The 27,870-nt window shown below is 45.8% G+C and overlaps 1 protein-coding gene across 1 annotated transcript in view; it reads right to left on the bottom strand.

Moving 5' to 3' along the window:
* The window catches only part of LOC146200087 (potassium/sodium hyperpolarization-activated cyclic nucleotide-gated channel 1-like), a 52,978-nt gene extending 27,303 nt beyond the window's left edge, over window positions 1-25,675 (bottom strand). Inside the window, exons 1-7 of the mRNA XM_084592269.1 lie at window positions 25,320-25,675; window positions 21,416-21,551; window positions 17,580-17,740; window positions 16,654-16,910; window positions 14,553-14,702; window positions 13,466-13,687; window positions 3,001-3,141 (exon numbers count right to left, since the gene is read on the bottom strand). Coding sequence (XP_084448395.1) covers window positions 3,001-3,141; window positions 13,466-13,687; window positions 14,553-14,702; window positions 16,654-16,910; window positions 17,580-17,740; window positions 21,416-21,551; window positions 25,320-25,491 — 1,239 coding nt within the window. The 5' untranslated portion in view covers window positions 25,492-25,675. The remainder of the gene's footprint in view (window positions 1-3,000; window positions 3,142-13,465; window positions 13,688-14,552; window positions 14,703-16,653; window positions 16,911-17,579; window positions 17,741-21,415; window positions 21,552-25,319) is intronic.
* Between the last annotated feature and the right edge of the window lie 2,195 nt (window positions 25,676-27,870).

Genomic DNA, 27,870 nt, shown 5'->3' on the forward strand with positions numbered 1-27,870 from the left:
AATTAACCTGCATTAATCGCCATAGTAAAAATTATTGCGTAACAAAAAACAAAGAAATTGCTCTACATCATCAGCTCACCAAGAAACGTTATTCATTATTAGAATTACACAGGCAATTCGAGTCCGCTGGTATCTAATTAGCGACTTGTGCCCATTACTCCCACGATCACTTCAGATCATGATTCTTCAACCTCTGAGCAAGAATTCATTTGATTTCATAGGAAATTTCTAGGTCGGACTGAGCACGACTCAAATTATTATCTGAGTGTGAGTCAGAACTCACGGCTCAGATCACGATTTCAGTGTGAGTCCGGAAATCATGATCTGAGTGCGAGTCCTGGGTGTGAGTCCGGACTCACTCACGACTCAGATCATGATCTGAAATGCGAGTCCGGACTCACTCACGACTCAGATCACGATCTGAATGTGAGCCTGAGTGAGCCAGAGTGTGTTGACTCATGAGTGAGTCCGCCGACCTATGCCAAAGAGACGGGCCCCTGACGACTTCCAGGGGCAGTATTCCACAAGCTTCCCACCTCCGTTGCATTTGGCCGGACATCAGTATGACGGCAACATGACACAGCGAGTTGCCATTCATAGAAATCACAAGGTAGCGGGTTCCGCCTTCGGCGACAACCATCGCCACTCGCCACACGCGTCGGATAACCACTGGCTACATGATGCAGCCAATGCTGAGGTAGGATCCCTAATTAGCGAATGATTCCTTTGCTTCCAACGGACGCTTGCAAGCTTACCCAACCAATTTAAGTGGACCAGATAGATCCGGATTGGATAATATAAGCTTGTCGAATAGGGGCTCTGATCTCATTAAACTGTTTTATCCAAATCGCTATTGCAAACGCGACTTGAATATATGACTTCTACTTCGCTCACGAGAAACAAGTACGCAGTTTTCTTTAAGCTTTGTGGTTCACAGGAAACAAGAAGAGCTTCTCAAAGTTCCATTGAAAGCGTCCGCGCCATTGGCCGGCTACTTGGGTTGCTTACCCTCTGGCTGCAAGTAAAATAGAGCGCTTTGGTTTCTTCTAACTTATCGTCGCTGCATAAAACTTTGTCTTAAGCAGTGATATTGTAGGTGACCATAACATTACCAGCAAGATCCTTCGAAGACATTCGTTCAAAGCGGGGACAAGGATAAGAATAATCACTATAAATTACGCCAGATTTTTCAGCAAACTAAGCTTAATCTACCTAAAACAAAAAGGGAGTTATAAACAAAAAAAAAAAGGTTTCGAGAGCATACTCCTTGCGCGGAAGACATAGTTTACTGTAAGGATTGCTATACATACATATGCAGTTAGCTTATAAAATCACCAGTTAACTTTATAATTAACCCAGCTTGACGATTATAGCCAGTGGTAGTTATGAGAAAACCAGGCGCATTTTTCCGAAAGAGCGCATTGGAGGCTTTGAAAAAAAGGGGTTCCCCAGGAATTGCAATTTGGTGAAGGGGGTGTTGAGCGTAGAGTTAAAGCAGTACTCACCTTTAGCTAGTGCGAAAAAAAAAAATAGAACAAGAGTGTACACACTCTTAAGGGGTGCGTAGGGAAACCATTGGTAGGAACCTCAATGGAAACACAATGCCCGCTGATGACGTGTCGCAGCACTATGGCGCCCGTTGTACCTCGTGCGGTATGCAGGGTCACTTATCTCTAACAGGGCTCCGTGTGGCTGAACACATGCGGAGCATCTTTGCATCCAAGCCGGTGAGAAAGTCAAGCAAAGTGGCAGGTGAAAGTAAGCGCCAGCACTATATAGTTCCCTCTTTTCGTACGCTATTCTGCACGGATTCATGACTGAACTAGAGCAATGGCGCTCTGTAGATTCGGGGCCACGTATAAGAACTGCAATGAGCACTGTTTATATATGCTTGTTGCTTTAATTACAGTACCAACAGGGCGTAAAGTCAGAGGGTTTTCGAGGTGTCTGAGACCTCCCACCGGAATTTAAGAGGAGTCTGACCCCCCCCCCCCCCCTCCCGTGATCGTGTATGTCGTAGGACTGCATGAATACGAAGCAGGGTGTGTCATGTCGTATTCTTGTCAGTGGTTGTCATCTTTTATTCTTTCTTGTCAGTGAGTTTTAATACGAACCATTAATACATTTTCTGAAACCTAAGACGGTGAAAGATATTTTTCCTTTATATACAAAAGTGTGTGACGCAGGCCACCAGCCGCTTTCTCTCTCTGTCTATCTCTCTCTCTTTACTTTCCTCTCCACCTGTGCTTGAGTCACTAGAGACCTCTCTCCTACGGAGCCAGGCTTTAAGCACTCAATACCAATTAAAGCCATCGTGCGCGGGCGTTACCTAAAAAGGTGAGGGAGGGCTCGCGAATGCATGCATGAAAAGCGCAGCATTAACACGAGGTTGGGTGAGAGGAACCGCTAAATTGCACCAAAGTGAGGCTGGGCAGGAGACAACGGACAACTCAAAAGGTGATATCGCCCAACGACCGTCTATAGTGTGAGTGTAACATAAAACGCACACTCTTCTGTGAATGAGTGATGAACGCCAAGTCACCTAAGATGCGTACTAATAACGGCGAAGCCGTGTCGCATCGGCCGCTCATTTATCGCTGTCCCCACACAGAATTCACATGGTCTACGAACGCGATGTCAGCATTAACTTAGGGCACTTAAAACCGAAAAAGAAAGCCTTCATTTTTTCAAATAACAGTATAGATGTATTTTCTTTCCAAATGGAAGGCAAGCGGTTAAATAGTTACCAGTTACTTAAAAACTTTTTACCGAAGCGACTCAAGCTATGAGAGACGCCGTAGTGAAGGTCTCCAGAAATTTCGACTTCTTTGGGTTCTTTAACATGTACTGACATTGCACAGCACACAGGCGCCTAGCTTTTCGCCTCCATCTTCCGTACAATCGTTGCCTAAGTTGTTTTGGGACGTTATTAAAACATGAAGTCGTTCTCATCGGCCCGTGCGGCTTCCCGCTTGACCCTTGTGCTTCGGCTGTGCTCACCTCTCGCAGTGTGCCGGATAGCGAGGAGAGGATGTCCTTGTCGTTCAGGTACATCTGTTGAGCGGTCAGGTGCGACCGGATGCGCGCCTGCAACCTCTCGGGAAGATCGTAGAAGGCCATGAACTCCTCTACTTCTTGCAACTGCGTTGTGGGGGCGGAGCATATGACAGCCAATGAATGGCCACGTTTCTCGTTCACTGCGGTAACTCTACTATAGTCTAACAATTGGAGGCTGCAAAACTATATTATGGCCTTCAGAAGCTACGTGCATAGTTAAAGCCGACGGCAGGGGATATAAATGCAATTGTCATCCTTTTCTCATCAAGGAGTATAAATTCCTGCGTAGCCCATCTAAGATCAAAGGTGCTAAAATAATCCTATCCTTTACCCCTTCTCGTCGTTTGCATGAACTATAGACTTATGATCTCTAGCGACCTGCGTCTGTTTAAAATGATCTGCTCCTGATCACACTGATCATAAATAAGAAAGCCTGCTTCAAAGTAGCAGGAAGAAAATTATTTAGAGGACAGATCAGAAGTTACCAGGTCACGTGATTTGCTTTTCAAAAATAGAGTTGGGTATATTCGGCGCCTATGGTGCTAGCAAGACAGAGCTGAAGATGAGACTCCTGCTCAGGCACTAAGCTTCGGAGACATCGCAAATGCTATGTTAACGCGGCTGAAAAGCAAACTCAGCAAGCCCGGAGACATTTCCCCCAGCTCTGTACCTTAGCAAGGGTTCCGATAATTACGACTTCACGGAGGCATGCACTATATAGTACACAAGTTTTCAACAGAGAGTTTCGCCCAACAGAAACTAGTACTTTCTGAGAAGCATTTGCAGTTATGTAACTACCTAAACATACGGTCTTTCGATAGCCGCATCCATGGCTTTGCACATCCAGGGTAGAGGCATAACCGTGTTTTCGCGCGCGCTGCCTAAAAATGCCACTTAAAGTTCGGCTGTTTTACAATGACACTTTCGGCAATTTCCGCTGACCTCGATCGATAGCGTGTTGGGTGAGTTGAGCGTTAGCGGCAGCCGTGAAGAGTCAGAGGCGCATGCAGAAAAGCGCACATGCGCACCTGTTACTTTGAGGCACATCCCAATGCGGAAAGCGCTACGCTTAGCTTTCTCAGGCGCCATGTGCAGATATGTGTATTTAGCGAATTCGCAGCACTTCCAAAGAATATGCGCTACGCCTAGGAGCGAATTCTCTTATTTTAGACGAATACAGCGCCCTCTCTTCGCACCCCTCCTCTATTGGGGTAAACGTAGTGTTATCTGTATCGAACGGCAGTACGCAATGTTCAAAAGAGCATAGGTCTGGTATCGCGCCCCCCGACATGGTCGTGCAGACAGGTTTCACAATCCTCAACAGTACCAATTCATACTGGGTTTCTATAGCATCGCACATGCATCTTCAGAAAGAAATAAGTGACTACTATTCCTCGAGCGCTCAAATGATAAACCGTGTGGTGGTTCCGATGTTCCAGTTCACAACATATATGCAGTCTTGCACAAAGGAAATTCCCGTAGAAAGCAGCTGCTGTTATGCGTTACAAGCTGGAATTCTTCGGAAAATTCTTTATAGAAAAAACAAATTATTTTTGAAATAATTGACAAGCGGTATCCGAAGAGGTTATAAAACATTGCTGACACTTCGCGCATTCGGCGGACAATACGCCAGCGGTTACCGCATGACCGAGAGAAGAGGAAAAAGAAGCAATACTCGACAACAATGCGTGACATTTTTGTTTAACCACAGGAAACACTGATAGCGCGTGGCTCACAGCAATGATATCTAGTTTGAGCTCTGCATGTGGACTCTTCACATGTTGCACGTGACAGTTCACCACGATTTTTCTTACTGCCTCTGTCGGTACAGGAGCACTGCATCCATTCAGGCCGACGGATGATGACGAACAACGCTTAGTGCTCTTGGCAACGCGAGATCGGGGAAAGATTCTAGTGCATGAAACCGGCAGCCGTTACACTAGCACACCACGGAGTACATATTCTCTGCTGAATGAGCCGGGAATCCTCACATCACGCTGCACGCACTGCACGTTTAAGGAACAAGCACAGCGAGGCTACGCCATTGTTATAACAACAAGGCCCTGACCTTCGACAGTCCCATGAATATGCTGTCGGCAAAACAAAAGTCAGCAAAGAGAGGAGAGGAGAAAAAGGGGGTGTCTCAGTTTGCTGACCAACAATTTGCGAAGACGACTCGTTTCCGTCCTCTTGTTCAGTGCCCCTGCAGTACCGTCGGTCTGTGAAATGAAAAAGTAGTTCTTGCTCTGGAGACCGGAGTGTACCTTGCGTGATAGCTCTCGCGATTAATTTTAAGAATGTCGCTGTTGGTTCAAGCCTAACTCATCAGCAGGCTCTACATATCAGAAGGAACAAAAAATGAAAATTCGTACAAGCAGGTCGTCCTTGGCACCACACGTGAGCACGCGTTCCTTGACAACTTCACAGACTGCAGGTCCTGTATCGTGTTTTTTTTTTTTTTTTGCTTCTTGATGTTTGTAATACGCGCGGCCAACTGTACGCATATTGTTCATTATCCGTTAAAATCTTAGTTGTGAATAGAACGTTTTACCTGCTTAGTACGTGTTCCGCTACTTGCTGACAAGGACGGCTTTCCATGCCTTGCTAAGGCGAAAGCCATACTTGGCTATGTTTACGAAAATGTGTCCGCAAAACGTAGCAGAAAATCATAGATGCATAATATAGAAGCAAAATGTAACGCGTGATGTAACTTCAAATTAAGATGAGGCTGGTATTCATGAATATGTATGTAATGGCAAGTGGTATATAAATGTCATGTCATGCCTATTCTTGTCATATGAGTCATATTTTAGCACGGTGTAAGAATATTTTAGTCACTTGTCATAAGCCAGCCAGGTGAGAGAGCCAATGTACATGACTATGGAGTCAAAGTCATGACCATGACTAGTGTTCAGGCATGACTTTTAAAAGTTTTGAGTCATGACACACTAGGAGTTACTAAAGAGCAGCCAACGCACATGCTTTCGCATTTCTCCGATGCAGGACTAAGCAGTGCTCTCAAAGCTGTGTGTGTGTGTGTGTGTGTGTGTGTGTGTGTGTGTGTGTGTGTGTGTGTGTGTGTGTGTGTGTGTGTGTGTGTGTGTGTGTGTGTGTGTGTGTGTGTGTGTGTGTGTGTGTGTGTGTGTGTGTGTGTGTGTGTGTGTGTGTGTGTGTGTGTGTGTGTGTGTGTGTGTGTGTGTGTGTGTGTGTGTGTGTGTGTGTGTGTGTGTGTGTGTGTGTGTGTGTGTGTGTGTGTGTGTGTGTGTGTGTGTGTGTGTGTGTGTGTGTGTGTGTGTGTGTGTGTGTGTGTGTGTGTGTGTGTGTGTGTGTGTGTGTGTGTGTGTGTGTGTGTGTGTGTGTGTGTGTGTGTGTGTGTGTGTGTGTGTGTGTGTGTGTGTGTGTGTGTGTGTGTGTGTGTGTGTGTGTGTGTGTGTGTGTGTGTGTGTGTGTGTGTGCGTGTGTGTGTGTGTGTGTGTGTGTGCGTGCGTGCGTGCGTGCGTGCGTGCGTGCGTGCGTGCGCACATGCTAAGCGGCGAATCACAGGCGCCGAAAGGCTGCATCGTGTGCGCCATAAGCAGCCAGCTACGCGTCTAATTTAAACAGAGTTCATTCAGAAAGTAGTACTGCCTTCGTTCTGAACCGGGTTAAGTGGAGAAATATGGGAGAGGCCTTCGCCCTGCAGTGTGTATAGTCAGGCTGCTGCTGCTGATGATGATGATGATGACTGCCCTCGTTTCCAGGTGCAAAAGTTTCTTTAGAGAAAACGGAGTCCGAGATAACAAATAATTTTTAAAACATCTGCCTTCGGGCTAGAGCTCCATGCACGCCGTTTAGAAACCCTTATGTTTCCGCAGCTGTATCATGGCATTTTATATTTTTTTAAAGAATTATCATCATCATCAGCCGGACAATACCCACTGCAAGACGAAAGTCTATACCATGTATACATCCAATTAGACCAGTCATATGCAAGCTTCATTAACTTGACCCTTGCGTTCTCCATAGCCTCATCCGCCCGCCTGACTTGCTGAGACCCACTGCTACCCTGCGCTCAAAAAATAAAGCAGCTCAAAAATTGGCAAGGTGTCACACATACAATCTTGCGCAGAAAAATTACTAACGTGACAGTTATGCAAATCATTCTTTAAAAACATATTGCGCACAGATAGCGCCATACCTTAGTAACAGGTGTGGCAGACCCATCAGTCATTTGTCTGAGGTTATCAACAACCGCATTTATCTGCTGACAACACTTGCGTTGCAATAAGGCCACCAACACCTCATGTCTCCCCGAGGAAAAACGCTAACAAGGGACCTAAGCCCATTGTGTGAAGATCTGAGCTCACAACAGGAAGACTAAAAAAGATAACATGACACAGGTACAACAGGCTAACAGTGATGCCAACAGTGTTTTTTGTTGTCTGCCCTACCCATTCTGCTGTACATAGTATATCATCCCTCTAAAGCACGAGTCTTTCTCACGTACCATGTCCTCAGATATCAAGCTGCAAGCGAGAAGAACCTCTGTGTTCTCGTCGCCGGGCTGACCGTCCGGTAGCGTTTATCAGACGTTGATGCGCCACTCGAAGCTTGTTTTTGATGGTCAAAACGGCTCGATACGTGTCTTAGGAGAACTGTGACAGGTAAGCGATCGATTCCCAGAATTTGGCACGTTTCCCCGGATTTGTGTAGCCCCAATAAATAAAAATCATAGAATTTTAGAAGACAGGCGCAAGCGAAACATTATTTTTCGCAAAAAAAAAAAAAAAAAAAAAAAAAAAAGGAGTTTGGGATGCATTCGAGAGCACTTTCATTGGAGCGGCACAGCTATTCGTTATAAATGTTTTTATAGTGAATCGGTGCATGTTTAGTCCGCTAATACAGTAAATATCTATGCTTGCTGGATAATGATCGCTTAATCGTATAAACAGCCTACAAGCGCTATTTTGACATTAGGGTGGAGATAGCGTAAAACTGCAAGTTGTGTGCTTTCTTGTGCTACCCCGCCCCTCCATATGTATCGAACTTCGTCTCCCCTTGTGCATCGAGAGCGTCTTATAATAGCGCCTCCTTTCAAATGAGGCAGAGGCGGCTACCACCCCGGTTACAACGCACCCCGTATGCAATGCTAGCGCCTTCACGAAAAACCTTGACGGGAATAAACATGACGTGGCACGATGAAAATATAAATGTCATTGTATTTCTTTTTATCAGAATGTGGTTCGTTTTCTACTATTACTTTTGAAAACTAAATAGTTCCTGATTTGTAACACCACTGATCTTGCAAGCAACGAAGCGTAAGGAAATATGGGTCAGTAATTTTTGACGTTTTCAACAAACTTCCTTTTGAGGATTGATATTTAGTGAGCATTCGTCTATGCTCTTGGTACATTTTGGGTTATGACTGAGACAGTGTAGAAACAGAGGAAAGTTTTCTTAGCACAATATATCTGCAACTTTTTAAGCAGCTCTGAAGTTAATTGATCATTTCATGTTCTTAAATCACCCCGGTTTATATATAAGGCTCTGCTTACTTGCTCTTTGGAACTCAAATTTTTGCTCCTTCAATGCCACTATTTCTCTATTAGAGCATTGAGTATTTTAGCGTACTGTACAAAACCGCATAATGTTCCTTTGCCACTTTCAGTGCCTTATGGAAATCGCTAAAAGCACTGCATACCTTGCTACACACTATCGCTTGCAACGCACTATAGGTAGAAAAACTAATCGGCAAAGCGAACACTGAGTAGGAAAATGGCGAGCGCGTTAAGCACGGTCCGATTGCAAAGATCCTGCAAATAGATAAAACTTTTTAGATGCCGGTTTTCAACGAATAAAGTTTTATTACAGCTCACATGATCATATTGCTTAGTTTACGGCTACAACTGTCTTAATTTCATGCCCAATGTTTCATTTGATCATTTCAGAATTCTTGCACGTGTTAGTGCATACTGCTGCTGCTGCTGATGATGATGATGATGATGATGGTGGATTTTAATGGCGCCAGGGCGTCTCAGGCATAGTGTAGGGTACACCTGCTCATTCAGGTACACTGCCCCAGAACCAGAGGGAAGAGTCAAAGCGGTAGACGACTGTAAAATTTATTTTATACATCTACAGGACCTCTAGAAGACATATAGCGAAAAACACAATGACACAACAAAGGGCTCAGGGTATGGGACTTGCAGATTCTTCGAAATGTCGATGTTCGTCATTTTTTTTTTTTTTTTGCTCTCTTCAATTCGTATCAAGCCTAACAAACATGAGCAAAAGTGACGCTGTTCTCGCTTCAACAAGTTTGGCGCTTTTTGTACAGTTTGTAGCCTTTCTAGCGTGTCCATGTGCATCGCCGCTTTTGTGCGTATGCACGCCTTAAGAAATCGAGCAAGTATGTATTATTTAACATATTGGTTTTGCAAAAGTGCAAAGATGGCTTCGCAGTGTTCGATGAAAGTTATTTTTTCAGCTAAGACCGCACTTGTATCTGGTTACTCAATTTTGTATGCGATTGATTAGCGCGGCGCTCTCCTTATGACTGTTCTGGCGAAATCGTTGAAGGATCAGCCGCAAAAATGAAATAAATTGCACTCATTTCGGATAATCCAGCCGCTCCTCGATTATTCCGGTGAGAACAAAGAAGAGAGCCAACACAGCTATCAAGTAGCTGATAAGATGCTTTCTCTATAAAAGGCAAAGGGCGAATACCGAAGAATACATGACAGCAGAGAGCGTGATGGTAGTTCTCGCGTAATTATGCAACACGTCTTTTTTGTGCTGTTATGTAAACGCCAGCATAATCAGTGTCCCCACGCGCCTCACTTTCCTCGGCGTTGCTTTGGATGGCTTATCGAGTGGACAATGGTAATTAAATCAGATATCTGTGATACTGCATACTGCTGGCGGTAACGTTATCAACTTATTGAACGAGCAAAACTGCGGGAAAAAGACGGGACGTAAGAAACACACGGGCACAAACAAGGCCGTCAGTATCGCTATCGAGACAGGAGATAGAGTATCTGGAAGGGCATGTTCGGGTTCCACAGTCGCTTTGATTCTGCCATAATGTGCTGTAACTGTCGAGCGTTTTTCGCGATAGTGTTTTTGGTTTGTTTAGAGGCTATATAAGCCAGCTGTCTCGTGAATAAAACTACTTGGAAGTCTGCGCCTTGTCTGTGCCTGTGTGTTTCTTCCGTCCCGTCTTTTTCGCGCAGCTTTACTCGTTCAATAAGTTGATGAAATTAAACGAAAATTAATCGTTTTGCTAGCGTTTTTCATTCTAAAATATCTTGAATGTAAGGCTGTGCCGTTTCACAACACCGCAAGCAGCGCCTACCTACATATCGATTCACGGACCAAACTCGCGATTTTGGAAAATAAAAAAAATACGTTCTAAAAAGTGAACCATGTAAAGTGATTCATGCTTTTTGCTGCTTCGAAATCAGCAGTCACCAATTGTAATTAAGCATGCAGACCATCTGACAAAAACTTTTTTTTTCGTTAACTTTACATTTACTTTCTGTGGTTTGCATTCTCGTGTGTCATTTCATTCTGAAAACAAAATGCGACGTCATGAAAACGTTGACGTTGTCTTGCTTTCGCATCCTGACATATTGAGCATAGGAAACCTGCGCTGCAGATTGCCGCATGGATAGCATAACCGCAACACAGAGCCAAGCGAGGCGAGTATGCATTTTATGAGCACGCCCATAGTGCTTTTTTTTTACGCCACCTGTTCGCGTTTACAGGTGTGAGTTCGTGCCCACTGTCGAAGCCACACGTGGCGTGCGTCAGCTAATTGGGTTTATCTGAGGCTCGAGAGAATTAATTTATACTTAGTTTTGCTAGCTGTTTGCAGCGCTATACGAAGGGTATAAAGGTGATCAGGACCAATCATGATGAGGCGCACTTCACGGTTGTGTTACATACCCTGCTGTGACACCGTTGGTAACAGAAGCGTGAGAGCAGATTCGTGTTGCGGGTGCCATTCCGACTGGCCTAGGTTTCCCATACCCCCCGCAGCGTTGGGATCAACTTGCGAAATGGTGTATAAGCGAGGACTATTGGCCAACGCGCACCTATGACGGAATTTTCGATTGAAGCGAAAGCTTCACTACACCATGTATCAGCCAAGCTCAGCCTGGCCGGCTATTTGACCATTAACAATATAGAGATCACAGTGTGGTTATATAGCTTAACCATGGTGCCATCTATGATGTACCACCGCTTGGTCCTTGACCTTGAAAGTTTCACTATGCCATTTATCAGCCAAGGTCAATCTGTCCGGCCGCTTGACTTTCAACGAGCCAGAGACCAGTGTGGCTATATAGCATAACCATGGCACCACCTTTGGTGTTCCGCCGCCTAGTCTTTGACCTTGAAAGCTTCACTATGCCATGTATCAGCCAAGGACAACCTGTCCGGCAGCTTGACCTTCAATGAGCCAGAGGTCACAGTGCACCTATGGTACCACCTATGGTGTACCACAACTCGACTTTTGATGGCGGATATGGCATCATGTGTCCCTTCTTGTAAATGACCGCGTCCTCGATTCCATTGTCTCGCCATTTTAATTGCTGCAAAACGATTCTGCCCATGAATAAACCTACAAACCTAACCAAAGCAAAACGACGCTTTCGCTTCGCCAAACTAGGTTTAGCAGGGTTAAACCTCAGTAATGTTCTTGCGCACTTATCCCGATGCAAGCGATTGACTATAGCGGTTTTTTAGCGTGAATTTGAAGAACTGCACCGACGGCTAGGCAGTGCAGGTTCTAAATTCTGAAGTGCCTCACAAGTAAATGTTTCCGACCCAAACACACGCATTATGAAAAGCGCTGTTTTATCAAAACTGTCCGCTTATGTTTTGTATGCATTTACATAATCACAATTCATTATCCGTATGCCTGTCATGCTGATCATTAACAATGTGTTCAATTAATTTGTGTGCCGTCTTGTCATTCGAAATCCATTTCTACGCAAAATTAGCAAAGCGCAGTCGCCTATTAAAAGGATTTCTGTACTAACTCTGCCTCTAATCGTTTCACTGTTTTCAATTTTTCCATTTCGCTTAGACTGTTAGACCGTAGCGTGCACGAATACCTCTAATTGCGGCTTTCAGAGACCTCGGCGCAGCAGAAAGTTCCGTGCATCTACCCTCCACACTCACATTCCCTTACTTGCATACAGCCGGCCCTTTGTCATCCCTCCCTCCCCTGCCATCGTCAAGGCTGCATCGTGCATTCTAGGGTTATTTAACCCTCCTTCCCATAATCAGAGCTGGACACTTCCCAAACTCATTTTTGCAGAAAGTCCAGCCCCACACATTTCTTACGCTGCCCGCGTCTCTCTACCGCGTTCGCTCCGATCTCCGCCCGATTCAAGTGTGCTGCTCTTAAACCTACACTTAACACCGTCTTTTTCAGAATATAGCGTAAACTTTATTCTCTCACATCTCTTATCTTCACTCTTTCATTTGGGCGGCTTAGTGCAGGTCAGACATTCTGGATTACCAGCGGTTCAGGTTAAAGACGTTGCCATAGACAACACTTGGGCAACTTTAGACACTAAAAGTGTTGTCTCAAATAAGGTTTTTGCACACAAGTGAACACAGATGCACACGCCTTTTATGATCACTTTGTTCCATTTGGCCCACCATTCATGCAGTTACAAATTAGTTTAGTTTTTTGACGTTAATTTCTTTTTCCTTGCCTTCCTTGCCTTCTGTGTAACCTTGCATGGGTTCTGGAGCACACGTGTTGCACTGCAAAAGCTCTAGCGCTTACTACTGTTGGCGTACTCTGTTTGCACGTCCTGTTGTGTCACTGCAAAAGCTATCGTGTTTTAGGTAGTTCATTTCTTATCTCCCAGAGCAATTCGTTCTGACCGATTTATTTTATTTTTATTTTTATTGTTTGCACCATCAATTGTATGACCAGTGATCATGTGGTATAAGTTATAACGCTGCTATGCGCGATCGTCAACAAGAAGTTTAAGGGATGCGCGTATCCGGGAATAAATTGATGTAAACGCTGCTTCGCAGCACAGTAATTTGTATTCATATCAGCGGATGTATCCTGTGCTTCCCCTACGTACTAATAGGGGACATTTCGTGGACTTAGCTGGCGTCACTGCTCCAAGCTTTATGTGTGTGTGTTTTTTTTTTTTTCGCACAACAGGATCCCGTAAAATTTCTTTGCCAATTGCACACTTTGCTGATGTAGCATTCAGCGCGCACCTTGTCTTCTATGAACGCTTTTATTGTCTTTTTTTTTTTCAATAAATTGCTGTTCTTTAGTGATGTTTACTCGCTGGCTGAGGCTTCCGCAAGAAACAGGCTGGTGTTACAACGCCATGACGCAAACGTTTAATCAGTGAAGAGGGCAGAAAGGAACAAGAGAAGCTCGACTTACCCTCTCTCTCTGCACGTTCTTGGTGTAGTCCTTGTGAGCAAGAAGGTTGGCCCCGTACCCCAGGAGCAGGGCCTGCCAGAGGGCGCCGAAGAACATGCCCATCACCTGGATCCACTCCTCGACCAGCAGCTGCGTCTTCTGGGCCACCCCGTAGCTGTTGGTCATCATCAGGGACACTGTGTTGTGCACCGCCCACGAGTACTGCACCCACCAGGGCTCATTCTGCGGCACCCCAGACGCGCACCACACGGCCAGTCGGTATCGCCGCACTGCGTCTCCGAAGACTTAACACCAATCTGAACGTGTCATGCAGGGGTATCGAGCAGCCGTGACAAACTATCTACCGAGTGCGTGAGTTAGTAAGAACGTTTATTTAAGGAGATTTCATAGTCATGAGGCGTGACTGATTAGGCGCTAAGGAGACGTCGTTTCCTGGAGGGTAACTTTCTTGTGCGATGGCCTACCATTACAGGACTAGGTCGGATCTGAGCAACACGGCCTCTATCCCATTGCTTTGACAAGTGTAGGGTTTTCTGCATCTTTGCGCGGTTCCTCTGGGCAGTGCCAAATAATTTAATATAAGACTGGTTGCTATAAACAAAAATTTTTCCAGGCCCGATTTCGTTACAATACATGCCCCAGGCCATTTGCCGAGAATGAGTAACAATACTAATATTGGTCCTCGTGAATTTTTATCGGAGAAAGTCGGTCAGATCACCTCCTCTGAAGCGCTATTTATGATTTTACCTGCATTCGAAAAAAAACGCAGAGTCGCTTCCAGAAAAGGAAAAGTATAGTGACTGCTTCGCATCTCAGTTGACAGAGACCTCAACACTGCCGTGAGGGAAGCGGTGGAGGAGAGAGTGGAAGGAAGGAAGAAAAGGCTGCTGTAGCACAATAGCTCGTTTTGTGTTTCGTCTCCATCGAAACGCGGTCGCCGCGGCACGGTTGCAAGCGATACACGGCTCGCATACAAGCAAGACGTGAAACCGGCCGCTATCAGGAAAGAAAAGAAGCAGTAACAATTCCTCCCCTGACCGCGAGGGAATGAATTAAAGTGGGCGAAAATCACCCAGGAACGAGAGACCTGCAGATTGGCGATAGAGATCCACGATTCCGGCGGGAAGCCCATCATGAAACCGACGAAGAACTGCAGACAGGCGTGCCAGTGTACAACCAGGAAGATGAGCGCCAGGATATTGCCCAGCTGAAGGTACACGCCCGTCGTCTGGTAGAACTGCAGCGCGCGGTACAGACAGAGCAGACTATTACAGAAGGACAGTACTTATATGACATATTAACATTAACAAAGTGTCACTACCGATAACCGCTGCATGCGCATAAACCAGGCAGCTGGACTCTGGGGCATATGCACCGTGGCAAATGGTATCTCATACCCCCAAAAGTAGCAAGCTAAGCAAAAAAAAAAAAAAAAAACAAATAAAGAGCATGCATATCCGTAGAACATCGCTTGAATTCAAACGGTGTTCTCAGGAAAGGACCTTAAAGCGCTATCCTGAGAACGTCTTACGTTGTTTGTTGGATATTCGTTTGAGCCTTTTCCAGCCGTCGTCAGATTTGACTCGATGCATTCACAGCGTACAATGACGTCGCCCAAGGTCACGCTTTAATGCATCTCGGAGCTGCTGGTTTCTTAAACTATTAAGGACTGCAATGAGCAGTTGGTCGAAAACGCACTCACTCAAAGTCCAGATGAATATTTCCTTTTATTGCGAAAGCAATACTACTCTAGGTTTCGAGCCTTCAGCGTAGCGCGGCCGGTAGCCACGTCTTACCCACGAGACGCTGTGACGTCACACCCCACGTGACACTAGGGTGAGAGCTGGGCTACCAACTCAAGTGGTCGGCAGGAGCTGCCAACTTGGGTATCTCGTTTCACATGGGACGGTTATGTCAGAATCAGCCTGGTAGAACCCTGGCATTCACCTTTCCCCTACTGGCCACTAAGGCACGTTCATGCGGCTTGGTTAAAGCGGTGCTTTACATGTGGGCTGAGGAAGAAGAAGAAGAACGCTCGGTCACGCGCAGCCAATGCTTCCGCTCAATATTTGGTTCCGCAGCGTTGAACCCTTGTAATTTTTACTACGTGTTATTCCAAAGAAAGAAAAAAAAAGAACTAGTTTCTCCGCGTTTAATAAGACATAGAGACTGCAGGCATTAGTCGTTTGCTGTTAGCGCAGTTGAGCTTATACGCAGGGTCTAATTCTAACACAGGTTTTGCATTGCACGCGATATGCCAAGTCGGCGGATTCAGATCCTACTGGCGTAATATGGCTAAATTTTCGTGTATTTTCTCATAAACTATCTTTCACGTAAAAAACGGCCGGACTAATCTCCCAAGCCTGAGTGCGACAAATGAAAAACAAAACTGTATTGTGTTTTCATTGGCTTCCGTAACTATTTGTTTTTTTCATACATTACAAGTCATGCAATAATAATTGGTAGTTATCAATAGGCTTATAAATAAGGTCTAGCAGTGGTAAACAGCTCATTGTCAGTTGGCTCTCCACTACTGCTTACAGCGCACTACACACACACACACACACACACACACACACACACACACACACACACACACACACACACACACACACACACACACACACACACACACACACACACACACACACACACACACACACACACACACACACACACACACACACACACACACACACACACACACACACACACACACACACACACACTGTTGCACTGCTGAGACCTGCATTGGAGAAATGCGAAAGCATGTGCGTTGGCTGCTCTTTAGTAACTCCTAGTGTGTCATGACTCAGCACTTTTAAAAGTCATATATATATATATATATATATATATATATATATATATATATATATATATATATATATATATATATATAATATACAGAGAACGTACGAGAAAAAGATTTTCACACAAAGTTGGACGACGCAAATGTCGGGCCAGTAACCCAACGTTAGGCACATTTGCTTAAGAACTCACGTTGGAAACGTTAAAACACGCTGTATTTGTAACAGCTGTTCGACTCAATCCTCCCTTGCTCGTGCCTCGCGTCTGCCCGCAGCTCAGCCGAGTGCTGCCAAATTACTGCGGCGGAGCCCCACACAGCGCTAGAGAATTAACGCTCGCACTCGCATGTGCGCGACACAGACTAAAAGTGCGCACCCTACCATCATCTGTTCGGTGCGTCCTCCGTATCGGAACAGGCGGCTAATCTTGACCAGCTTGACGAGGCTCATGAGCTTGGCCAGGATCCACAGAGTGGAGCTGGACTCGTTGGCCCGCCCCAATAGCACCGCTACCATCCAGACGATGAAGTCCAGCGGCATGCTGCTCACAAGGTCCAAGGAGAACCAGCCGCGGAGGTAACGCACGGTGATCTCCTCGGGATCCATGATGACGACGCCCTGCTTGCGATCGTCGATGCCTGCGCGAGCGCGACACCCGGGCAGATGACGATTATTATTATTATTATTATTATTATTATTATTATTATTATTATTATTATTATTATTATTATTATTATTATTATTATTATTATTATTATTATTATTATTATTATTATTATTATTATTTTAATAGAGCAAGAACAGCCTGACCAAGCAGCGCGCTGACTCCAATGCTCTTGGACTGCTCGAAGTGGGGTCGAAGACCTATTTTCTCGAGCACTGCAGCAGGTGGATGCGCAAGCTCTTTACAAACTGTAAAACCGGTCGGTAGCCAGATTGGTACAGCTATGGAGATGGAACCCGCTCCTGCCGTGTACGAGGGGATGCGATAGGTCAGCGCTGCAGTGCACTGTCGAAGAAAGAAAGAAAGAAAGAAAGAAAGAAAGAAAGAAAGAAAGAAAGAAAGAAAGAAAGAAAGAAAGAAAGAAAGAAAGAAAGAAAGAAAGAAAGAAAGAAAGAAAGAAAGAAAGAAAGAAAGAGAAAAAAAAGAAAGAAAGAAAGAAAGAAAGAAAGAAAGAAAGAAAGAAAGAAAGAAAGAAAGAAAGAAAGAAAGAAAGAAAGAAAGAAAGAAAGAAAGAAAGAAAGAAAGAAAGAAAGAAAGAAAGAAAGAAAGAAAGAAAGAAAGAAAGAAAGAAAGAAAGGTGTACCGGTCGTGAGATTGAGCAGCAAGTCAGAGAAGAGCACGGCGTCCGAGAGGAGCGAGTAGAGCGCCCAGGCGTAACCGTGAACGCGGAAGAAGCCCAGCTGTAGCGGCACCAGCACCATGTTCATCAGCAGCGTCAGCACTATGAAGCCATCCCACCAGCGCCTGTGATGTGCCAATTAGAAAGCGCACTCAACCTTCACAGTGGGCTCCGCCGCCTTTACGAGAGCGCAGCTCTCAGACGCACGTTTATGGATTCCGCGTTGTAGTCGACGTCGACGTAGTAGCTGTAATGCGCCACCTGCCAGCCGTGGCAGGTGGGCCAAGCAGTACCTGTCATGGCTAGGAGAGGGCAAAGCGGAGAGGTTTAATTGATCATCCCGCAATGGGTCAGAGGGAGCGGTATCGGGTGGCTTGGACTGCTTGATTGGTGTTAAAGCCCCGCCTTAACCAAGCCTTACGAGCATGCTTGCGTTGCTTGGGGGGCATCGTGCCTAACTTGGGATCCAAGGATCATGGAGGGCTGGATTGAGATCCCATCTCAAAGGGGAGGCTCGAGTTCGCAGCGCCCTGTCAATGCAGCCACGTGAAATGGCTTGCGACGCCACGCAACTCGACGAGCCGTCTGTGCCCGTCCTCTGTCAACCACCTGCCACCTACCACCTGTCAAAGGCATGCCCTTGACTTCACAACCGCGACTCCATATATTTGAAGGGGGCATTTAACGCTATCACGTTAACAACTGCCACAAAAACAACGGTAAGACACGGACTCGGCACAGCATTGTCTTCAGCGAGAGCGTCCCTTACGGCATCGCTCCTCCGTGGCAAGCTGTAGCCACTCAGGAACCCAGAGAGAGTCTGCACTTTTTGTAGCGAGCTATATTACGCCAGGTTTTAGAGTCATCAGCGCGGCTGCGCCGTGACGAAACGTTTGGCAGCAGCTGCCAACTCGGGCCTCTTTGCTATGGGAGGATGATATCAGAACCATCCTGCCAGGACCGTTGCATTCACGTTAACCCTACAGGCCACGTCGACACATTTATACGGCTTGGTTAAAGTGGGGCTTTATATATGTGCGTTGGCAACCTACGCTCTTGCGTTATACCCTTAAAGGCAGAGCTTAAGTGTCTCCCGTAATTTTTATTTCGCTATAGAGAAATCGCAAAGAAAATGTCGACCACGCATTACTATACGCGTTTAGAAAAGCACCACTACCGCTAAGAGAAGGGGCAGATATTGTGTTTCGCGCCTACAAAACAATCATGGCAGATTTCATATAATAAATTCAATGCATTATGGTGAGTGTAATCCCCAGGGCTCGTTTTTTGTAATGATTCATTTTTCAACTCATTATTTTGCCCTTCTGAGTTTGGTAGTTTTCCATGTGATGCCAGCGTTGATAACCGGCTACCGATAGCAAACAATGCCGTACGTGCACGCTCTGATGTGATAATTCAGTTGTTCAAAAAAAATGAGATTACACAAGAAGCTCAGAAACAGTCCTATAAAAAACAAAAATCTGAATTTTAACATGTCTAAACCTAGTAGCGGCTTGAGAAGATAATGGGAGACCATATATGTAGATGACGTTGTCGCTATCTTCTCACCCGCTGTTGACGCGTGCATCACTGCTGACGCCACGCAGACGTTGAAGGTAAGCAAACGCGAAGACAACTTTGCGAGATAACATCACAGAAACTGCCCACCAATCAGCGTCCTGCCGTTCCACCTGTCAACTGTCATCTGCCAGAGGCATCTCTAATGTTCGAAGATCGAGGCCTCACAAATATCCCATAATTTCTGACTTACACTCTGAATTAGTGCTTTCGCACTATAACATGGCAGCTGATGACATAGAGGAGAGGAACTATCACAAAGCTTAATGAACCAATGAAACGCTGGCTGTAAGATGGGATCAAACGGGTGGACCAGACCAGGAATTTCCAGCGCCATTATCAGCGCGGAGCGCTATCACGTGGGGGCAAACGTCACGCCTCTAAGTGATTTTGAGCGGCCGGCGCCGAATCTCAGACCGGATCAGAATCATTGCCTCCCATTTCGTTCTGCTCATGGTCCCCTCCTTTGGAGGCAGACTGGATTTTTCAGGAATGCGTGCGAAGCATCTACCATTAAGGATGCCTGTGGCAGGTGGATGGTCAGTGGCTTCTATGAAGCCACGTGTCATGGCCGAAATGTCAGGCGCTGCCAACTCGGACTTCATCAGTAATATGGGAAGATGAGATCCGAATCTAGCCTTCCAAGACACTTGGATCCCGAGTGATAGGTCACGCGGGCACATTTGTACAAACCGGTTAAATCTATATCATCCCTAAGACCCTAGCATCTTGGGCACCCTACACCACTGTCCTCCACACAAGCGTGGTGGCTTTGGCAGTTGGTAGCCAGCTGGCAGGTGACATGGACAGACACTGAGTGGTCCACAGTTTCTGTGTGTCACGTGGTTTCTGTGTGTCACATGTGTGTCACGTGGTTCAGCCGTAGTCACGCGGTGAGCCAGGTGAACTCAGTCTGCCTTGAAATGGATATCAAGCCTGGTCCTTCGCGGTAGTTGTCGGAGGCTGAGACACAGGGTGCCAAGCGGCGTGTACAACAGCGGGCGAGATGACAGTGACAACACCATCTACCAAGCTCATTCTTTCACACGTTATACTTGGTTTCTCAGCATTCCTTTTTGATCCTGTCAAACCTATGGGCCCACTCGTTGGCTTGCTACCCGCAGGGATGACGACTTTGCTGTCGTGTCAGTGCGCTTTTAGTACAAAACGGAATTGTTGTGCATCTACAATTGTGCTTCGTCTGCTGCGTGCTTTGCGCATGCGTTCATTTGAAGTTTTCTTCCTTGCTTAAGTTGGGATGTGTGTGACCCTCGTGTTTGTTTTCTTTTTGCTCTAGTAGTGAACGCGATTCATACAGAGATATAACTCAGCGCTGAAGGGATCGCGTTTTTGGTACTCACTGAATGGTTTCAACCGCAGACATTTGTTTACTATCTGGTTGGGGCTGACAATACCAGTGCGTGCTGGGCGTTTATATTACGTACATGCTTTCATATTATATGAGCGTTCCTTCGCCCTGATTGGTTTATTGGCCTCGTATGCTTCAAGCGCCACAGCTAAAGCATCTAGACGACACTTTCTTCTAATATATATTCACATTGAGCATCTCAGTAACAGAGCTTTCGAAGCCTGAAAGTAAAGCAACTTTGGCGCACTCGAGTAATACTCGGCGTAAAGCACTCGGTAAAGCACTCAGTAAAGCACTCGAGTAATACTCGGCGTTGTCATGTGACGCCCGGTTCCGCAGCCATACTCGATCCACCGTAAGCTCCAAGGCAGAGGTCTTAAAAGGATGCCATTGATCTCAGGGTTGCCGATCTCGAATACAGGAAACAAGAAAAGGTCACGTACTTTGAGGGCAAACATATAATCTCTATACACTTCTTCTAAAACAATAACCGTCTATAGTACACCCCGCTTACTGACCCTCGTTCAAAATATCATTATCACCTCCCGTGAAGAGGCCGGCGCCCTTTCCTTCGACTGTCTTGAACGTCGCGTTATTTTTAGCTCACGTTCCAAGCAGCCCGCCAGACAACACTTATATCAGCCTCAGGACGCTACGATGCTTCATTCCCCTCTCGAAGGCAAGAATTGTGCTACCACTCACAAGGAATCAACGCCGCGAAGGCGCACTTGGTCCGTCCGTAACTATTTTACCCCAGATCTCGACTCGGGTTTTTTTTTTTTTTTTTTTTTTTGTGCGAAACGCTGCCTCCAGAACAACAGTGTACCCTGGACCCAGTTATATTTTCACCTACCTGAACCTGGAACGTGGGTGAAAGACGAATCTGTGCTTGGTCAGCTCTCGTTTCTTGAAGTCCAGCCCCGAGTACTGCTTTCTCGACGAAGCCGTCAGCATCCTCTTTATACTGGACTTGAGGGCGCGGAGTTGGCCTGGAGGTGCGGAGCCCCAAAGGAAGCGACACTTTATTGCATGAAGCAGACGGACGTCAGTGCTCGGTGCTCACTGCTCACGTATGCTCACTCATCACACAAATGTCGCGAAGACTACGATTCACTATATGGGGTTATTTAAGTGCAAGGCAGAAATGTGACTTCTCTTCCCGTTGGTCACCCCTTTCCTGCATTTTGTAGCAAGTTCCCTAGAGCGCTTTATTCATTACGCTTGACCCTGCGCACGTGTTAAGCTAAATCTCTTAAAGTAGCGTGACGTAAAATTGGCGCTGCGTTGAAGATGACATGCTTAGTTTGTTCGTATAAGTAAGCCCAAGTCAAACCCCTCAGAAGAAGTAAGCGAGATGACATTGCTCCCTTGAGGTGTTACTGTATTTGTTAAACGGCACAACCTGTGAAACAGGGGGCCTTAAATTACGTCATGAAAGGCGCAATATAATGCAATGTTTGAAAATGAAATTTTATTGGTGCACTCATCAAACGAGGTTGGAGCTTCAAGAAACATAAGGGTGGCCGTCGGCTGTCTTCGAGAGTGTCGGACGTTCTTTTTTTTTCTTTAACCGGTTAATCTCGTTGTTATACTCGCCTGGACGTCTGTGCTACAGGTCCATGCACCCAGCTTGCACAAGTGCTCGGATAAGAAGCCAGACGCATGCAGATAAAGGAACTTCTTGAGGGTTTTCAGTAGCTCAATACCTGTCCCTCAATACGAGCTTGAGGATGTCTCATTGAGTCCGTCATCGCAGCCGCCACGCACATGATGCGATATGAGTCGCATCTAATAGGAACTGTGTACGAAAGCAGCAAAGAAACCCTTGAAGAAACAAGCATCGATTACGTACTGTCTCCAACCATCGGGCTACTTGTATGTATGCTACACACATCAATTCTCCATTATAAAAAAATTACGGGGGTTTAATATGGGTTAGCTTAGTGATGCGATGGAAAGCTGTGTTAAGCATGGTTGTGTATGGTATAGTAAGGTTGTGCATAGGCTGATGATTTGAAGTAAGGGACGCCCAAGCTTCGCCCTGAGAGTAGACGCGATAGTCCCTGTAACAAAACCTTTTCATTCAGCTTTTTTTTATATTTTTTCAAAGTTAGTTCTTGAGGAAAGGAGGGTCCATGATCTGTCTCACTTTTGGGAGGACACCTACATTTAATTAGGTCAAGTTCACACCAACTTTTCATTCTGCGGCTTTTTTTATATATGTCTAAATATTAAACGGCGCACAAGATGTGCGGGGTGGTCAGATTCGTCCAGGCGTCTCCAATTCACAGCCTAACGATTAGTACCTACAACCGATTCTACTATATCTCTGCGAAGCACCAAGCGAAACACAGCTATTTTAAGCCCCGCTTCGGTACTGAGCTGAAGAGATCGAACGCACGGGCTATCAAAGTACCCATCAGCGCAGACGGAAAAAATATTTAGGGGGATCAACTTGACTGAGCCGAAGGAAAATGAGAATATTTTTCTTTCACTCGGCAGTTTATTCCAATTCTTATATTACTACCTCTATTCCCAACAGCTTCTTTTACTTTTTTGCTGAGTCCTCCTATGATTTGTGCCGAATCTTCATTAGCTGTTCAGGTGGCACCCCTAAGCACAGCCTGCCACGTTTTGGAGACCTTATACAGATGCCGATGCTGGACAGTTACTCGCCTTCATGACATTATATGCCGCTTTGACACTATATGGCCACTGATGCGAGACATTAGGACATAATGACCCGAAATCCGGCCGAAATATGCTAGACTTTGTCACATCAAAGAATGTCGCATACGCTAAGCACTTGCTGCTCGCCCCGTTGGCTATCGCGTACTGCCAACGTCAGGTGGATGTTTGGAAAAAAATAAGCGGTTGCCAACCGCAATTCCCTTCGCGCAATCAAAGCCAAGGAGCCATTTATTCTCGCATACTGAGCAACATTTCAGAACAGAATTATGACATATACAGCGTGTGATGCCACAGCCTCCTTTAAAAGGCTATGGTGGTGCTTAACGATAACTTAATAAAAATGGGGAGCACGTGGTACCAGGTAGCATGTATAAAATTATTTTTTCTATAAATAAAGGAACAGTTAAGAGTCTACATCGTCTTCGCATTGACTTCTTTCTGTTCTTTGTTTTTTGATTTTATTAGTAGCATATATCGTACCATGGAACTCGCGCGCTCGCCCCTCATCCGACCCATTTTGTAGAGCATTTTTCTGTGCCCACCCGACCAAGCAAAGAATCATAGGAAAACGTAAACACGTGCACCTGTATCAGCGCATTCAGTGGGCGCTTGAAAACAGCGGACCGCCTCGATGCTGCCGAGCAGCTGGCAGATTCCCGTGACAAAAACAGCGCGGTTTGTGGCTTCGCTTGCATCACGCGAGGCTTCAGCAAGAAAATGGGGTCACGCATGTGTCAGGCCGAAAAAAAAAAGTTGGCATGGCCCTACGAACCCTGTTAGCGGGGAATCGATAAAAGCGATCGACGCCTTTTCTTGCCGACATTGGTATATACTCTGCTCCACATGTCAGAGAATCGCGATAAATGCGGTCATGCCAGTTTCGATCGGAAAAGCTTTACTGCTGTGTCATATTGCTACGAAGATGACGCGAGCGGGCAGTGGCGCGGAGCGGAGCGCTCGCGCCAGGCCCGCTGGCCATTAAAGCATATTTCATCGTTATGTCATCACGTCATTCTGTTTCTGTTGTGTCGCCGTGTTCCATCGCTTCTCATGCCACCACCTAACAATATTATGAGGCAGGAGTTTGGTTTGTTCCTCAACCGCTTGGTATTGAGATTGACAGCCCCTCTGAAGGCCGCCGGACGCGCAAACGGGTGAAAGTAGACAAAAGTAAATTAGGTCCATTTGTATCTATGGTTTACGTGACAACCACATATCCTCACAAACCGTCTATTTTCACTTCACAGAATACCTGTGATACATGAAAATGAACTTTTCCTAAGGTTGTTGACACGTGCATGCATTAACACTTCCTACTCACGGGTGCGCTGGGAGAACGGAGCACTGAACTTCAGGCTTCTTTATTTGGCGAATGCAGGAACATAGTACAGTGATATATGCAGTTTTCCTTCCCATTCTTATGCGACGTAAAACCTCATACAACTAATTTTTCTTCCTCATTCAAGGTAGAAAGACACGCCATGACACTGTTTAGTAACACGCGTAATCTGTAGGTCATCGTTAACAGAGCTTTAGCATAACTAATATTGTTTACTGACACCACTTAGCAAACTCGCTTGTCGACAGCACAAGCATACGGAGGTGGTCCCAAGGCACCATGTGCACCCGCAGCTAGTCTGCAGCTGGCCCGTCAGCGCTGTCAGCGCATGCGCAATGATGGCTGGCAGCCACGCTAAGATGTGGACACTACACTATACACATATCATAATTCTTCTAACAAATTATCATTCTGCTTTTCCTTCCCGCTGGGGTGGCGCAGTGGTTACGGCGCTCGACTACTGTTCCCAAGGTTGCGGGATCGAATCCCGGCTTCGGCGGCAGCTTTTCGATGGAGGGGAACAGCAAGGCGTCCGTGGGCTGTGCGATGTCAGTGCACGTTAATGAACCCCAGGTGGTCGAAATTTTCGGAGTCCTCCACTACGGCGTCTCTCATAGCCTTAGTTGCTTTGGGTGTTAAACCCCACAAACCAAACCAAACCTAACAAATTAAGAAGCAGTGGTTGATATCCAAGAGAGGCTGACAAGCCACACACTTCAGCACTCACGATTAGGCTCGTTGGGCCCAGCGCTCTCCGTCTCTTCAGGCAGCGGCGACTGCACAGGTGACGACAGCGAGGAGATGCTGCCCGGCCCGGTGCCTCCGAAGGCCACCTTTGGAGAGTCTGGCGATATTGGCGAAAACCGCGGGCTCGGGAATAACGACGGCGATGAGCGCATGATGTCTTTCGTATGACCGCCTTGAGCACTGGACCTATCGTTTCAAGTGCGGTAGGCTGCCCCAAGAATATGCGCTGAAAAGGGTAGGGAACTGTCAACCAATAAATTTGTCTATGTAGTCAGCGGCAAAAACGTCATCGTAGCTTGCCCATATTCACAAGCATGCAAAATCTACTTGGTCAAATATTCAGTTGCTCCCTTATCACAAAATCTACTTAATACGCTTCAGCACATTTCGCTGAGCGGTGACGTGTTGAACAATGGGCTAGCAAGACGTACGTTATGTTAAGAGCTACAGTTAGTTGGGTGCAGTACGAAGCATTACTTCGTTCGAGTAAATGTCCTTATCTGGATGCCTACCGCGCGCTCCCGTCATGCACACCACAGACGTACAACACTACCGGCCGTTCGATCGTGACTTTGCAATTTTTTCGCAACCCTTGACCATCACCAGAAGAGCGATATGCCTGGCGATTTCAGTCCCCTCAACTCACTTTCCATTTCTCTGCATGCCTGTTGTATACGTCGGCTGCACTAAGCAAATCGATTACCATCGAAAATGTCTCACTGAAAATCAACGAAACGCGAAACTGTTCCAGTGGTGCAAAAAAAAAAAGAAAAAAGAAAAAAAAAGATCTGCTCACATGTGTTCAAGCACTTTCCGATAGTGTGAGTGTACAGACTTTCTCACAAGTATAAAATCGAACAGGATGGATCCTAAGTCCTTTAACGGGGCTCGTCGCTCATTTGAATCGCTCGTCATCTCGCAGGTGACGAGTAAGCTCGTACTCATCTTTCTCGAGCTCGGGTATTCCATGTGTGAATCAGGGATACCCGTCAAATACCTTATAGAAGTGGAGCTCTTGAGCTGTATATTCTCGAGGAGAACTGTACGTGTATTGCGTCTAACAATTACGTGCAGCCTGGTATGGTATCACATACACACACAATTAACCGGCACGTGGGGACTCCTCTGAAAAAAATGAAAAAAAAAAATCAGCATGCAAATCCCTAAGGTTGGTATCACTGCCAGTAAAGAAAGTAGTGTCAGTGTTTTACTGTCAAAGGGGCTGATCGCAGCTTTTGTATCATCCGTATAAACATATTTGGAGTCAACTACCAGGAGGGAAAGAGGGGGAATGTGAAATGGACTAAGTCGTAAGAGTACTCCGCTCAAAGTTTTCGTTGGTCTTAAAATGAAACTGAAAGTATGGAAACAATTTTTTCAGTCCATGCTTCCATTGGTACAGAAAAAAAAAAAAAACACCGTCCAATGACATCGGCCAGTGACATGACCAGTGACATCACGAAAAAAAAAAAAAAACTCTACATCTGGGGTCGTATTTCATAAACCTTCCTTTTTCATTTCACTTGGTCTTACGGCAGCATCAGACGAAAGAACCGAGCGGCCAGTCAAAGAAATGACAAGGCAGAGGGTCTTGCCGTCAGCAGAAGCCATCGCCACTCGTCACAGGCTCCAATTCGATCTAAACGCAAAAAAACCCTAAAGAGAGTAAAAAGAGGGTAACATGTCCACGTTGCCTTGTAGGGGCAAGATCTTTTCTCCAAGCCCGGGCGCAAACTTTTACCACTAAATGCACGGAATGCTATACCTTTGGCAACACAGAGATATTCCCTCCCGAGAAAAAATTTATTTCAGGCAATTAGCTTTGGCAGGAGACTTTTAACGGCTGTACCAAGAATTTTGAGGTTAACAATTAGAAGGTATTAAAACATTGTTTAAAATCCTGATAACTGCGAAAGATTCGCGAGTCTTGAAGTGAAAATCGGATTTCAGTGCCGACCATAGGTATCCTGTGCATTTCTATCGATAAAATCTACCCCAGAACTTGGAGGGCATGTCGTGGCCCTACAAAGGAGCGCGTTAGAAAACATGCTACCACTTTTTTTTCTATTTTCTCATGGGGTCATTATGTTTAGAGTGAACGGCAGCGTACATCGAAGCCAGTGATGAGGTGTGGTCGCTAACGATCGAGCCAATGGTCCATCTAGGTATACTCACACCGTTTGAAGGCTATGGCGTTGTCACTTAACCATTGCTGTTAACAATGAAGTGGATGCAAAAGGGAAAATAGAACGCTATAAAAATTATAATACCGCCCCTCTACTCTTTTGAAAAAGAAAAACGGCACATCACCACCACGCAAACATTGCAACACTGATAGGTTTGGTGCATGATAGCCATAGTTGCTCAGGTGTAAACATAGAAACAAGCACTCAGCGGAAAATTTAGCGTGCGTGTCGCTATCCTTACTACTATCGCAATACATCTGCCTATCAGTTGTGTTTGTAAAGCACGCCCCGCATAAAATCCAGCTGATAAGAAGAGATGTGTCTGTAAAACAGTAAAATAGGCAA

The sequence above is a fragment of the Amblyomma maculatum genome, chromosome 2 (genome assembly GCF_055883805.1).
Source record: "Amblyomma maculatum isolate TAMU_Amacu chromosome 2, ASM5588380v1, whole genome shotgun sequence".
Taxonomy (NCBI): Eukaryota; Metazoa; Arthropoda; class Arachnida; order Ixodida; family Ixodidae; genus Amblyomma; species Amblyomma maculatum.